At 37.1% G+C, this 14,418-nt stretch overlaps 2 protein-coding genes across 2 annotated transcripts in view; one reads left to right on the top strand and one right to left on the bottom strand.

The window, feature by feature from the left end:
* The window catches only part of CDC73 (cell division cycle 73), a 110,756-nt gene that overhangs the window by 53,397 nt on the left and 42,941 nt on the right, over positions 1 to 14,418 (top strand). The gene's annotated exons all lie outside the window — the stretch shown is intronic.
* Positions 5,665 to 13,921, bottom strand: B3GALT2 (beta-1,3-galactosyltransferase 2). Its single transcript, XM_065675055.1, has 2 exons — positions 13,388 to 13,921; positions 5,665 to 8,548 (listed from the first exon to the last, which is right to left on the bottom strand). The coding sequence occupies exon 2, from the start codon at positions 8,410 to 8,412 to the stop codon at positions 7,144 to 7,146; it is 1,269 nt and encodes a 422-aa protein (XP_065531127.1). The 5' UTR covers positions 8,413 to 8,548; positions 13,388 to 13,921; the 3' UTR covers positions 5,665 to 7,143.

A 14,418-nucleotide genomic window follows, 5' to 3' on the forward strand; every position in this document is an offset into this window, starting at 1 on the left:
CTTTGGTATGCCTCAGTATGCTTACAGCATAAGCTTTGTGATTAGCTTTTTAAAGAATAGATGTGTTTGTTTTCCCCTTCGGGATGTATGATAATTTTATTTTGGAGTTTTAAGTGACATTAAAATTACCTCTGAATTGTAATCTTGTGTCTTTAAACTATGGAGACATAAAAACGTTGTTACCCGTTTCTACATTAAAAAACCATCAATGATATAGTAATACTTTAAAATATTCAGACATGATAAAATGGGAAATGGGTTGTTCTCTTGATGCAGAAGTTAATTGCATTGAATTTTTATGTCTACAAAAATCAATGCCTAGGTGGACTTCAGAGGAATGCCTGTAAAAAGGCTGGCATTTGCATTAAGTGGCAGTCGTAAATTTTTGAGTAATCCAGAGACAGTGTTTTCCAGTATTGGATTTTTGTTTTATCATCTTGCATTGACCTATATGTTATGGCACAATGGGTTTAAATTATGGCATACTATAGTATTTTTGCATACTATGACATAGGAACCCTGAATGAAGCTTAGGATCTGTCTCTTAGTCTCAAAATAGTTCTTGGACCTCACCTTGCTGAAATGCAGGATATGTTAAATTTTCATTAAAGGCAGTGAACAAGAGTGTTGTTTTTCTTGGTGACTTGTTCGGTAGTCTATTAACAAAGGATTTCTTGTGGCAGTTGTTTTTTCTTGTTTTAAACTTTGAGCTTACTGAGATGTGGGAACACTTGGCCTTTCCACACAAAAAGATGTGGTGGGGTTGTGGTTTTCAAGAGCAGAGGCATTTGGTCTTTTTATGATGTCATGGTTGAGGGGATTTTAATCCACAACTTCAAAAAGGGTTAACAGGGAAAGAACTTGGAATATTTAACTTTTTAAGGACTTTTTCATGTTGGAAAGATCAATCTCCTAGATCCTTGCAAGCATGGCTATTTCTTCTAGTCCAAGTTTTGTCATCTTCATGAATTTTAAACCTTTAGGGATTTCACACTTCTCAGTTTATTCATCTTTTTTCAGTTGATTTAATTGCAAGACAATATCAAAGCTGGTATCCTTAAAATGTTAGGATGAGAAATATGCTTCACACGCTTTGCTTTCCAATGAGGTAAAGAAAAGGAGACTTCTCCATTATGCCCATACTGAGCATCTGGGAGATCAGAGTGAGTGGTTCACCAAATATTCATGTTAAACAGTTGAGATGTGAATTAATACTCTATAAAGCTAAATGGGTTAAAAGGAAATGAATGCACTTGTTCTGATGCACTTGTCCTCAGAGTCACACTTGTATATTTTTCAATATGCTTTGGCCTTCAGTGAGGTTGAAGCAGCTTGCAGTGTTTTCTTATTTTTAAAAGTGTGTATTGGTTACATACTGATAAAGATGGTAGAAAAACGCTGGTTTCCCCCTCCTCTACCTCTCTTGGACAAATGATACCTAGAAGATAGCAATTCAGTTCACTCTTCAGAAAGTGTATTATACTCTCAGGCCTTCCCAGGCAAAAGAAAGCCCTTTAAGAAAGATGCCATCAAAGATTTTAGCAGTCTTGACTTCTCCACCCTGTACACCAACTGTACACAACTTAAGCATTCAAATGAAGACCTCTGAGAGTATGTAAAGCTGTAAGCCATGAATGCTCCCTCTGCCAGAGGGACTTTGTTTTACTTTCAGAGGAATAATTCAAGGTTACTGTCTTGGTCAGAACATTTTGACCACAAACATAGTCTTGAGAAAAGCGAAGGGAATGTTTCGTACCCTATGATTTGAGTTGTACAGCAGTTAGCTCATGAACGAAAATGCATCATTACTATCATCCAGTTAGTGTTATCATGAAAACGGTCAGATTTAAATGCTTAAGAGAGCTCTTGTAACTGTTGCCATGGTAATATCAGAATAGCAAAGTGGTAGTTTTCATCCATATCCCATGTTCAGCTACATTCCTTAGCAGTCGTTTAACTGTAAAAGGAAGGTGCCATATTGCACCAGACTAGATTTCTTTTGAGTTAACCAGGGACAAATTGAGACTGGAATTAACTCCTTATTCAAAAATGCAGTGGTTTTATTCCTAGTTACAAGCAATCTAGTTTGCTTTAGGTTTGACCATGTGCTTGACAGTCCTATATGTAAAATACTCTGGAGTTACTGACCTGCTATTCATGTCATCATGTCTTGTAATTACTTTGGTTTAGGCCATAATGAAAAGCAATGCATTGCAATCACAAACTGAAACTTTTGTTTGAAGAATTTATTTTCTCCAGAAGGGGAAAAGCGTGAACACTTAACGCTAGAAATTGAGATCCTGCTTTCTAATTTGGTCTCACTCTGAATGCTTTCCCTTGTCACTGAGCCTGCCCTATGTTATTTTACTTTTTTAACCTGTGTGCTGTTGATCAGCTGCTGTGTTTTCAGTTCCACTCTCCTGTTTTCTGAAATGACAGAGCTTTGTTAACTGACCTGCTGTAAGAAGTTGCTCTCCACAGCCCTCCCCCAGCCTCCTGCCCCAGAAAGCCTCGGGTGCAAAGCAAAACCAATGTTCTCTCCTCTGACCTACATTTTCACAGTGCAGCACTACATAGTTGGTGGTGCAGCTTCCCTGCCTCCCCCTTTCGCCCGTGCTCCCCTGGCAGAGTGGCTAAGTGTTGAAAAGCAGAGCTGGGGAAGGGAGGCAGGACTGGATGAGCTAGAGATACAATTTGTAGTAATACAGCAAGTGCTGTGTCTATTATGTATGATCTGCAATCTGAAGTTGCTGTGGTCAGGAAGGGCAAGACTGCTTGCCTCTCAAATTGCATGCTGTTTTGGAAGAACAGGCTGAAATTAAAATGACAGTAATGCTCTTAAAATTTGCTAAGTGCAGTTATCATAGTGTAATTAAGTAATTGTCCAATATTTATTTATTTGTTTTATTTGACAGCATTAAATAGGGATTGAGAAATGGGGTTTGAAATTGGCAAAATATATGAACAACTACTGATGGCTTTACTAATTAGTTAGAAGCCTATTCTTGCTAATAGCACAAATGAAAGAAGCAGTATCTTCTATATTAGCATCTTCCCTCTCTCATCTCCTTCTGCAAAGTTTTCACGCATTGCAATGACTATTCATTCAAGAGAGAAGATTTTTTTTTCTGCGCTGTGGGATTATGTGGGTATTTTAAATTGAAGTATGATTGGGTATTGTATTAATGTGGTTCAGTAAAGCTGGTACGGATGGGGGGCGAGGGGGGTAGGGGCAGAATAAAATGACGGTGTCTAGGTGCTTCCCTTCCCTCTAGTGCCTGATTTACCATGGAATTTGTGACAGTTAATGCATGCTTAACAAGTTAATGTAGTCTGAAAATATTTTGTAAATATGGACTGACACATTTTATATTACTACATTGCAAAGAAGAGCAAATTTTAAGTACTATTCTAGTAAGGTTAACCTGAAACCCAGTCTGTCTCATCTCGTCTAGATCACTGCCATCATACAATTTTAAATTTATGGGACATAAAAATAATTTATAACATTTAAGTGAAGAACTTAATGGACATTGAATTTTCCCTCAGACCAACCACTGAGGCTTAGAAATAGCTTTAGCTGTTATTTTTTTCAGACTAGAACAGATCGTGAACCTTACCCATGAAAAAAATCTGTCTGTGGCTGGAAATAGGATCAGTTCTATTACTCCAAAACCTTTAGCTGTGCATTTTCCATGCTCGAGTCCACTGATACAATCTGCAAATAACCCAAGTCACTGATATAACTGGAGATGTGAAAGGAACAATTCTTTTGTTGGTGAACAGCAATTTAATTTTTTTTTTTTTTTGGTGGGACTTCATTTTGGTCATCTAGTATCATTGTTTAAGTCTTTTTTCTTTTCTTTTTTTTTTTTTTTTAGTTGAAAGTTAAATAAATAGGGTAACATTATGGAATTCCCATTTCTCATTTTTCTTACCATGCTTGGCTTTTCTAAGACTTTTTTTCTTTGCCATAATAATGCTACCAATGACACTGCATTTTTTCTGTAACAAGTTGTGAGTCAGTATGGCTTTAAATTTTTTTTGAATCTGAAGAAGACACACAGAGAAGTAAAAGCATTTAAAGCAAATATAATACAGACTTCTATACCTTTGTTTTAACTGCTTTGGAGGTATGTTAGGTTTTTAGATACAAGCTGGTATCTTATTTCTAACAAAAATGAATATAATAAATAATGATTGCAGTATTTTTAACTTGAACAGTTTTTATATTCTACTAGAGTGAGCAAATAGCTTAAACACAAGATAGAAAACAGTAAAAACAGTCAGAGAATGTAATGTGGATCTTTCATTCCATAATTGCGTATTTAATCATACAGCTGTCCCTCCTACTTCTGAAAGCTTTGTAACAAACTGCAGGAAAACAGTACTTGGCTATGAATGATTTAAGTAGCCTTGATAATGATTTGTGTATAGAGTAGTTCTAACATATGGCCAAACATAAATACAAATGTTAAAAAATAATATTGGTCCCTTAAAAGGGCATTATTTTCTTTGTTTTTTTCTTTAACATCTTATACTCCTCACTAGTATTTTTACTATCAAGAGGTTTGATAAACTGAACTCCTATCATAATTCTGCCAAGATTGGGCAGATGGGCATCATGCATGAGCTCCAAAGTGGAGTACTCGAGAGGTGGTTTGGCTGCCAAACTTTATGATTCAATTGCCAAACTGTTTAAGGTTTAGTTATTAACATCTTGGACTATACCCAATATACAACATTTTGAACTATCCAGAGTTGGTAAAATCCAAGTAGTGTGCATTATAGTCTATCTTGGAAGTACTGAAGGCAGGGAACAGCATTGAAGACCTCTCCAAGAGGCTGGGCTATGTTCTTGGCTGGCAGTACTTGGGGAGAAGCCACTTACAGGATTGTACATCTTCCAGAACTGAATGCTGTTAAGTAGTAGCTGGCTCTCAGGACTCCTCTAGTTGTCTAAAACTAGCATTACTGTGTAAAGCTTGCATATCGTTAACTTCATCCAGGTGGCTTTCAGCTGGGATATTAACTGTGGCCTGTGTTTGCTGAAAGGAAGCAGGCAGACTGAGGGTGAAGAAAACAATATGTGTTGAAAGAACACTCCCAAAGCCTTTTTCTAATGCTCTGTCTCACAGTAAGGCCAACAACCATCACACAAACTAAGTGGAGGCACTTTCAATTTAGTTGGAGTAATCTCTTATGCAGAGTGCTACTGTTTTGACTCACATTTACTTTCCCCAGAAATAGACACACCTACAGTTTGCAATATCTTGGAAATGCACAAATGTATAATTATCATACCTAAAATACAATGGATGACAAAATTTGGTGGATGATGACCAACAAAAATGCTGATGAGCAAATTCCCATACACATCTTCAATAGGAGCTCCTGGAACTTCTTCAGATAGCTAGTCCAGTGCAGTGCAGCCTCTTCATGTGTTTGTGTTTCTGCATACAGACAGCTTTCGGGCTGCTGAGAATGCTCAGTAATATTGTTTGTCTTTTCATTACAAAAAAACCCTCAACAAAACAGCTGCTCTGATCTCATGGTATGAAAACTAAGCTTTAAGAACTAGGGAATGCTAGAAAAGTCAAGTAATTATAAAGTTATGAATTGTTTTCTTCCTGAGCAACTTTCCCATAAAAAGTGAAGTCTGAAGACCATAAATATAATCAATTTTATTAAATAATAAAAGTACATCAAATATTTGTTTTTTATCCAATTAAAAAGTCCCAGACAAACAGAAAACTAATCACAGTTCCATTATCTGTTGCTGAATCAGAGATGGGTATTGCTTACCCTGGCACTGTGATAAACAGTAATAACCTGAATATGATATAACTCTGTAACTCAGTTGGAAAATAACCTTTAAAAGTTCTGTTTGTTAGAAAACTGGAAACCTGTAGATTTAACCTACTTCTCGCAATTTTTTTTTCAGTGGTACATGTTGTTGCTTTAGTTTTTAAAATCGCCTAGATTTTTGTTTTGCCTGTATTGCTATCTGGAACTGTCCATCTTATTTTGCCATAGTCTTCCCCATCTGTGAAGTAAGGCATGTGCCTTAATTTTCTCTGTCAGATGTGTTTTCACTTCACTGATCTCTCTTGTTTTGGAGGGGAGGGCAGGGCAGGCAGGAAAGATCAAAATCAACAAACATTTGGTTGGTTTTCTACCTCTTTCCACAAAATGGAACATTTTTGAGACTACAGTGAAAGATCTGAAGTTCTGTTTCGCATTTATCATCAGATTTTGAGTTACCTTGAAGTTGTGCAAAGAAATGAACAGCAGATTCAATGAATTTGCATGAAGATGCCAAGATGAATTTTGCTTGGCACCAGGTTTTAGCTCACCCTGTGGCTTTTAGAGAATTAAGTAACTTTAATCAGCTCTTTCAGGAGAATTTGCTTGAATCTAGAGTTGAACCTAAACACCACATACATTTCTGAAGGTGAGGCACAAAGGTGGCAGTTTTCTAAACACTGATTTTATTTATTCCTCCTTCCTGACCAAAACAAGCAATCTTCCCCAAACTGGGCTGACTTTAAGGGAGTACTTTCTTAGCGCTTTAGAGTTCATTGGTAGTGCCTTACAAAATTGTAAATGTGACATTGCTAAATAAATTAAACATTTAAGAAGTGTATAATAATTTTAATGTGGTATTTGAAGCTAAAACTGATCTGCCCTTTGTACATTTCCTTAGTTTTAAGTTTTTCATTTTATAGCCATTCTAGATAGCAAGAAGTCATTCCATCAAAGAGAATGAGAGCTATGAATGCATTTTTTTAAATAAAATTTTAGTGTGGAAAATATGCTCAATCATATTTTATTGGCACATAAATCAGCAATTTTACCACCAAAGTGTGCATGCTTATTATTGCACATTAACACAAAGGTCCTTATATGCCATCTTCATTTTTCCTCAATTTTGCTGGGAAAACCTTTTGGTTATAGTTTCATAGTATTAGGTTATCAAGAGCTATAATTTTTTAACTTAAAAAAATAATTTTCAGACTCCACTATGTGATGGGGATCAATTAAAGGCTGTCCCATTAAGCTCATCCATTTTCACTGTACATGCGCTCAGCAGTATTTACACATTGCACATGGAGTACATCTGACAGAGGGAGTGTTGTCCTTCTAGTGCAGTTTACGATGGCGATACCTGCCTGCTTTTTCTTTCGCTGCATTGGCGCAGGCATTGTGCTTATTTTGTTGTAAGTGGTTCCAGTATTTGATCAGTTCACTAGGCTGGAACTGATGGGAGGTAATTAGGTGGCTATATTTACAGCTGGAGTAAGAAACTCGCCAGTGATTGAAGACAAACTCATTGGGTGGAGGCATAGGGTCAATTCGCAGCTTGGCAAGACAGATCCCCACATATACATCCTCTAAATGTAAACGTCTGATGCTTAAGGAGACTTTAAAGATTTTTTCTGCTAAATCTCCAGAGAAAACATAACCAGTTCCGGAGCAGAATACAGGATAACGTTCACTTGGATACAAATCAGGTGGCATATACCACTTACTATCCTTGTTCCTATTAGGTGCATAACCTCTCATTAAATAACCTGTAAAATACTTGTGCCTTGGAGGAAGTTCTGGTTTCAGAAGCTTATGTATTAAATACTCAGTATTGACAAACATATCACTGTCAGTTTTCATAACATATGCAACATGTGGACAGTAAGATGCAACCCAATTCATTCCCATCAGAGTTTTAATGGTTAAATTATAGTAGGTGTCTAAGTATTCTTGTTGAATGATATCGTGGTACTGTCTGCTTTCCTCTAGTATGGTACGCTGGAGGTGTCCATTTACCTTGATGCTTAAGCCCAGCAAAAAAATACGAACTATTTGGATGCCGGGGGTGAGGCTTTCGTTACCCCATGTTTGTCGAATAGCTTGTCTAGCTTCCACCTGGCCTGGCTCTGCAGCAATGAGCAGTATTAGAAAAGGTGTCTTCTCCTGGCACTTCTCAGGCTCATTTATGATGTATTTGAAATGGTAGGAAGTTGAATGCCCAGTACCTTTCTTGTTGTATATACTTCCATTGGCACTGAGGGTATTTTCCAAACCAGTTACTCCTTGCAGCGACAGATCAGTGTTGTTGGAGTTGGTGACAGTCTGAGGCCTGAGCGTCTGAGGTATGGCATCCTTCCACACGTTCCTTAGAGAGCTGTGGTTTGTCTCGATTTTTGTAGATCTAAATCCTCGTATAGTGTAAGCCATGGGGTTTTCTTTGAATCCAGCCCTGCTTGGCAGCCAGTCGTGATGATTGAAGAACAGAAACATAGCAAAAAGAAATACGAGAGAGATCAGGCCAATGAGATGGGTGCGAAATAGAGACCTTTTGGTATTCCAGGTCATCTTTGCAAAGCAGCAGTGTCGTCTTCTCCACTGAAGCATGTTGTAAAAATCCAGTGATGGGATATGAGACAATGGCCAAGCTAAATGCTTTTCTGATCCTGTTTGAATCCACTGCTATTCTTTGGTATTCATCTTCTTTTGTTCCTGGTGAGTAATCGTCTGTAAATGGCTCAAGCTGCAAAGATTAAAAAATAAAATATCAGAGATCTTTAATTTTATACACTCATAAAAGATTACAGTGAGAACCTAGGTAGAAAATTGAGTTCAACTCCTTTGAAAAAACAGGCCATGAAAATAAAACCAAGGTTTGATTTAGGCTGAAAGTAAACCTTGGTTATGATTTAAGTAGATTTACTAGCTTTTGATATTTTTTCATGGTAAAAATTTTGACAAATGTCCTGGGTACCAAAGATAAGGGGGGGGGGGGGGGGATGATAAGATAACTGAAAAAGTTTGAAGTACACATAAATAGCTTCATGTATACTGGCTGTGAAATCCTTTACAGTGTTTGAAAAGGGCTGAATGAAAAGGCCTTGATAGCAGATGGAAGGTTTATTGACATTAATTAAAATTGATTTACCACGCAGAGGCTGGTACAGCTCACAGTTTAAAAACCCTTTCTGTAAAATGGTCATGTATTGGTGGTGGGACAGACGGCGCAAGGTTGATTATGGCAAAGTTGCGTTAGTCACAGTACACCACTTGGTGTGTTTCCACTGGCTCCGACTGTGTTCAGAAAGTCAATGAGAAGATGCACCTGTCAAAATTAATTTTCAGGGTCCAGTAACCTCATTGCACAGCCCTCAGATGGTAATACAGGATAACATTTTCTGTCACCTTTCAGGCACCTTTAACCTTCTACTGCACATTGAAAGAAAATATTGAATGGAACACTTGGCTGTTGTGCCAAGCTCAGATGCAGCTGAATTAAAATGAAACTGTAGGCAGAGATCTTGGGTAAATGCTCGTATTAACTGCAAATGAAATTGAATAGCACTAAGTTTCTGGCAGACTGTCTGACGAACGTGATTTTTAGTTTGGGTTTGGGTTTCGGGTTTTATTTTGTCCATCTATAAATGTGTATGTAACTACCATGCTTTTGGGATCGTATGGATATTTCAAGTATTGTTACCAGCAGCTTGAACTGTAGGAGAAAGTGCCAAAGTAGCATGTGCTTAATTTTCTCTTAATTTTTTTTCTTTTCATATTCAAGAGTAGAGTCAATATGGCAGCTTCATGATGCTGCATATTAAAAGCTGATCACATCATCTTGTAAATGAACCTTTCACTGCACAGTAGCAATTCGTTTGTGATTTTCAATTTGCTTTAATTTCTTTCTGGGCCCTAGGGTTTTGTATAGGAGAAAGGATGACAGTTGAACAGGAGTCCACAGAAAATGCTATTTCTCATTAAAATGTGTAATTTATTAATTGCTTTGCTATCTTCTAAAACCAATACTAGGATTAATTTCTGAATTTAAAAAGTAAGTGACATGTTATGTGGGAAATTACAGGATTTTACATTGTAAAGAAGTAATTTAAGATGAGATGGCAGTTGAATAATATAGTGCAAAATTGTATGTAATGTAACATTCAGTCTGCCTGGCTCACGTAGGGGAAAATTTGTATTTGAAAAGGGTAGTGAAAGATGTATAACTAGGGTTTATTTTAATTACTGTACGTTAGTTTGTATATAAACAAAATAACGTGTTTGCAGAAGGTGCCTCATTGACAGGATTTGGAAGCAAGGGGAAAGAAAGTAGTAGTGCCCTGAGTCAGAATTCTTTCATACTACCTTCCACTAGGAGGAGCAAGTAAGTGCGGATTTTAACGGTGGTTTATGGCAATGTATACGTATCTAAAAAGGCGACAGGGCTCCTTAATTCTCCTTCTGAAACAGCAAATATTTGCCTATTAAGCTCTTCCCTGTCATTTGTTCTGTTACACTGCAGTCCTGAATTTTGGTTTTAAGCTCACTGAAAGTGTTTCTGATTTTTTTTTATTTTTAATTTTTTGTATTTTATTATTGTTTCTTTTTTAAACTTACTGGGACAGATGCTGCTTACCAGAGGTTGAGCTGCCTTTCTAAAAATTACTTTCCAGTGTACAGCTGTTAAACATGTGTAGCTTGAGCATTAACCTAACATTCCACACTACTCTTTTTTTAAGCTGCTTTGATTTGGACATTATCCTCATCTAAAAGAAATTAAGTCCTAAATGTGAAAGACTTTTGTTTATTTGACCACTTGAACCTGCATTTGCATGCTCAGAAAATTAAAGCTTGCTGTCAAAACTAATAATTTTGAATTTCTCTGCGTTGTGCAGTGAGTTTTAAATGAACACTCAGCTATTTGGGAAGGATATTTCTGCATAAGCAAACACAAAAGCCACTTCAAAGGGTGCCCTCGATCTCAAGGAAATTAATTGGTTTTATACCAGTTTGGAAGACAACAGTAGGAATATTTGATTAATAATCATTTCATTGCATGCATGTGCAGTTTAGGAAGAAAATAAAATCCAGAATCTCACAAATGTATAATAGCAGCTGGAATTCAGATTACTTTTGTCACACTGAATTGTTCCACTTCTAAATCTGCACTACGCTACTGATCTGTGTCTCATTTTAAATTGAGGCACTGTTTTGGTGTGCACCTACATTCATACAGTTGTGTAAACATTTGTGTAAACTGAAAACTAACTTCAGGTACTGGCTTTCCATGATGCACTGAAGAAGTGTCTCAGAAAAGGCAGTTGTAATTGCTGAAATACTTTTTTTTTTTTTTTTTTAAGGAAGCATGCTTACGTTGTGCACATTAAAATAAGTTTTACAGTGAGAAACAGAGCTGGAATCATAAGAAATTTAGGGAGAGTCAGGTCTCATGTATTTCCTGGATTTTTCAAGGTGGGAGAGCTTAATGGAAAATCTTCAGTTTCTGTTTGCCCTTAAAAAAGGTATTGTATGGGTAGGGGAAGGACCTGTGTCTATTTCTCAGTTTCATAAAAAATATTGACTGAAAAAAAACAAATAACTTTCTTTTCTTTTTAATAATTCAGGTGTAAAACATTTCAAAATATACAGCGGGTATGAGGTGTTTGAAACACAGCAACAGCTACTTGAAACCTGTGAAAACATAGTACATGCTAGGATGCATTGTTTTAAAATAATGTAAATAGCTGTCAATATAAAAAGCACCATCAAATAATACCATAAAAATATTACTCTCTTGAACTACTTAGGGTTAGAGCATTATTGCTTTTGCCCAAATCTTTAAATTTCACAGCAAGCTTATGAACAGGCACCAACCATTGGCAGTAGATAAGAAAACCTAAGTATAGCAAAAGGTCTCTACACAATTACCTTGTCCTCTGAAAGTGTGTTGTTGCATGCAACTCTGCAGTTTGAAGATATGATTTATAATAGTTATACTTCATTTTTGGCACTTGACTGTGCAGTCAGTGATGCATTATCAAATGCCAAATATATAAACTCTGAATGCCTCTTGAATTTTTATTTGCGGTCTCTGCTCTGCTGGTGTTTTGGTTCCTGGTACTTTGAATTCTGCTCCATAATTATAGCTTTGCAGATTGAAGCATTTGACTTCCTATTCACACGTCCTGGATTTTCATATTTTGATTAGCTGTGTGGGCAAACACTTTAATTAGAGAGAAGAGTTCAGAAGGCAGCCAGAGTCAGTATTTTGATAAACAGCAGCAGTTGTATATTAAGCCTCACATAATGTGCCTGAGTTTACTTGCAGACTGCATTAATCTTTTGCACAAAACAGTACTGGGGGTAAGGTTTGATGTGCGGGCTTTTAAAGTCAGATAAGAAAGTTGCACCACTGGCTAAGCATGCATCTCCAGCAGTATTGCCTATGGTGAGATTTTTTTTTTTGTTTGGTTTACAAGTTCTGGAAAGTGACTTGATTTTCTAAATGTCTTACAAGTGATCTGAAACCAGTGACTGTTGTGTGCTGCATCCTTAGGTATGTGAACTATTTCCAGTTGCAGTTGTTCTATTGCATGTTAGCATTGCCTTGGGCAAAGAAAGCACATTTATATTGACATCTAATGATTTATTACAGCTTATTGGTAGATTCTGCAGATAAGCACTTTCTGTGGTGTAATAAATTGCTATAGATTTAGGTCTTGAATTTGTATTGCAAATATTCATCTTGTTTGTTTGCCAGCAGTGAAAAAGTATTTAAATTTCAACAATAAATAGAAAAGAACAGCAATTAGATGGAATGTAATTTTATAATCCAAGTCAAACAGTCGGTGTTTTCATGTTAAACAGAAACTGTCATGATGGCAAGAGACAAGTTACGTGCTTAACATTTTGAGAGTATAGTGTTTGAAGGTTTCCTTTTGGGATGTCAGGGGAGCCTGATGTTATTTGTAAAATGTGGTGCCTGATTGCACTGCTGATGGTTTAAATAATTTCCAGTCTTTTCCATGCTCCCAGTTTGTGCTTGGCCAATATTAGCCTGATTACATTTTGCTTATGTTTGGGGGGGGGGGGGTGGTGATGGTGGAAATCAAGTGTAACAAGGTCTGAAGGTACTTTTAGGATAATGAAATTTGACTGCATTGTCTGTTTTGATGGTTCAGTGCTCTCCGTATGTCACATCATGGCCATTTTAACAGTGCTTTAAGCTTACTTCAGATAAGGATTAATTCTGACCTAGTTTGAAGGGATTTCTAACTGTTTTTTCTATATTGGAGGGGTTTGAGTTTTTAATTTCTCAGTTAAAAGCAATCATTACGGTAGCTACATTATCCCTCTAATCCCTCCTCTCTAGCCACACCAGCCTTGTGCAGACCTTAAGCTGTGCATTTAGTAAGTGTAGGGTAGTGACATTGTGCTGTGGGAGAGGAAAACCTGCTAGCATTCTTTCTCCTTGTTCAGAGACATGTTATCTCAGGGCTCTGCAAATTAGGAGTGATTGTTATCTGCAATGGCTGAAAAGGTAACAGACAATCAAACAAATATCACATACAAGGATTTGACATACCTTCCTTGGTCAGGCCATTTATGGTACGAGGATTATACCCGCAGAAAATAGTTTTGGCACGCCATCACTTCAGCAAAAAAGATGCTATCGAACATGCGCACATCCCCCAACAGTCTGCTTCCTGCGATTGCTTTTCACAGTATCCAGTCTGTCCATCTGTCTGCCCGTTGCTGTGTTACCTTCCTTGTTCATAAGTGTTGTCCTTGTCTTGGGGCTTTTTGTTGATCCTTCAAACAAAAGGAGAGTAGTTCTCGTTTTCGTTCCTATCAGGGCTCTCCGGCGTTCACGGCCAGTGTGCTGGAGATCTTACATCTGGTGTTTCCCTTGTCGGACAATGCAGTGCTGTGTTCTCTTCTCCTCAGTATCCATATTTCTAATCGTAATATTAGCAGGGAGTGCTAGTGCATAGTGCTTCAATCGCCGTCAGTAATAGGATTTCCCTCTATTCCTTCCTTCATTGTTGCTAGGCAGTAATAGAAACGATTTTGAGCTGTTTTAACTGAGGATTCTGGTCTATAAAATCCGTTCCGTAGTTCTTCAGCTGCTGCACAGGCAGGCAGCAGTTTAAATGTGGACTTTGACAGATGCTGTCTTCTGACAGAGCAGAATTTAACGTCATTGCTTGGCTGAATCCCACGTGATTGTTTGCATTCATTTTGACTAAATCCAAAGGCAGCGAGAAAGCTTTACAGGCTCTTGCTGCTACTTGATAAATCATACAGACTCAGTTCAAGCACAATGATAGGTGAATAGAATAAAAATTGTATGATTATTAAATGAATGATTGAGGGTTTTTTCAAATTGTTTTCACTTTTCCTTGACACTCTAACTTGTGGTTCTCCAGGGAATTTTTGATGCTAGACGTGCTGTTCCTCTATTCTAAAAGCTGTTCTGCATTGCAAAGGAATTATAAGCATTTAAATACCGAAGCTTGATTTAACCCATTTGGCTCTATATTCAAGTGTATATCTTCTGTGCTTTCATGCCAAAGAAAAACTAAAAAATGTATTGTTTTACTCTTACTTCCTTTA

This window comes from Lathamus discolor, chromosome 3 (genome assembly GCF_037157495.1).
Source record: "Lathamus discolor isolate bLatDis1 chromosome 3, bLatDis1.hap1, whole genome shotgun sequence".
NCBI lineage: Eukaryota > Metazoa > Chordata > Aves > Psittaciformes > Psittacidae > Lathamus > Lathamus discolor.

Excerpts from the sequence above, each read along its gene's own strand:
- B3GALT2 (XM_065675055.1), bottom strand. The coding sequence starts at position 8,412 with ATGCTTCAGTGGAGAAGACGACACTGCTGCTTTGCAAAGATGACCTGG.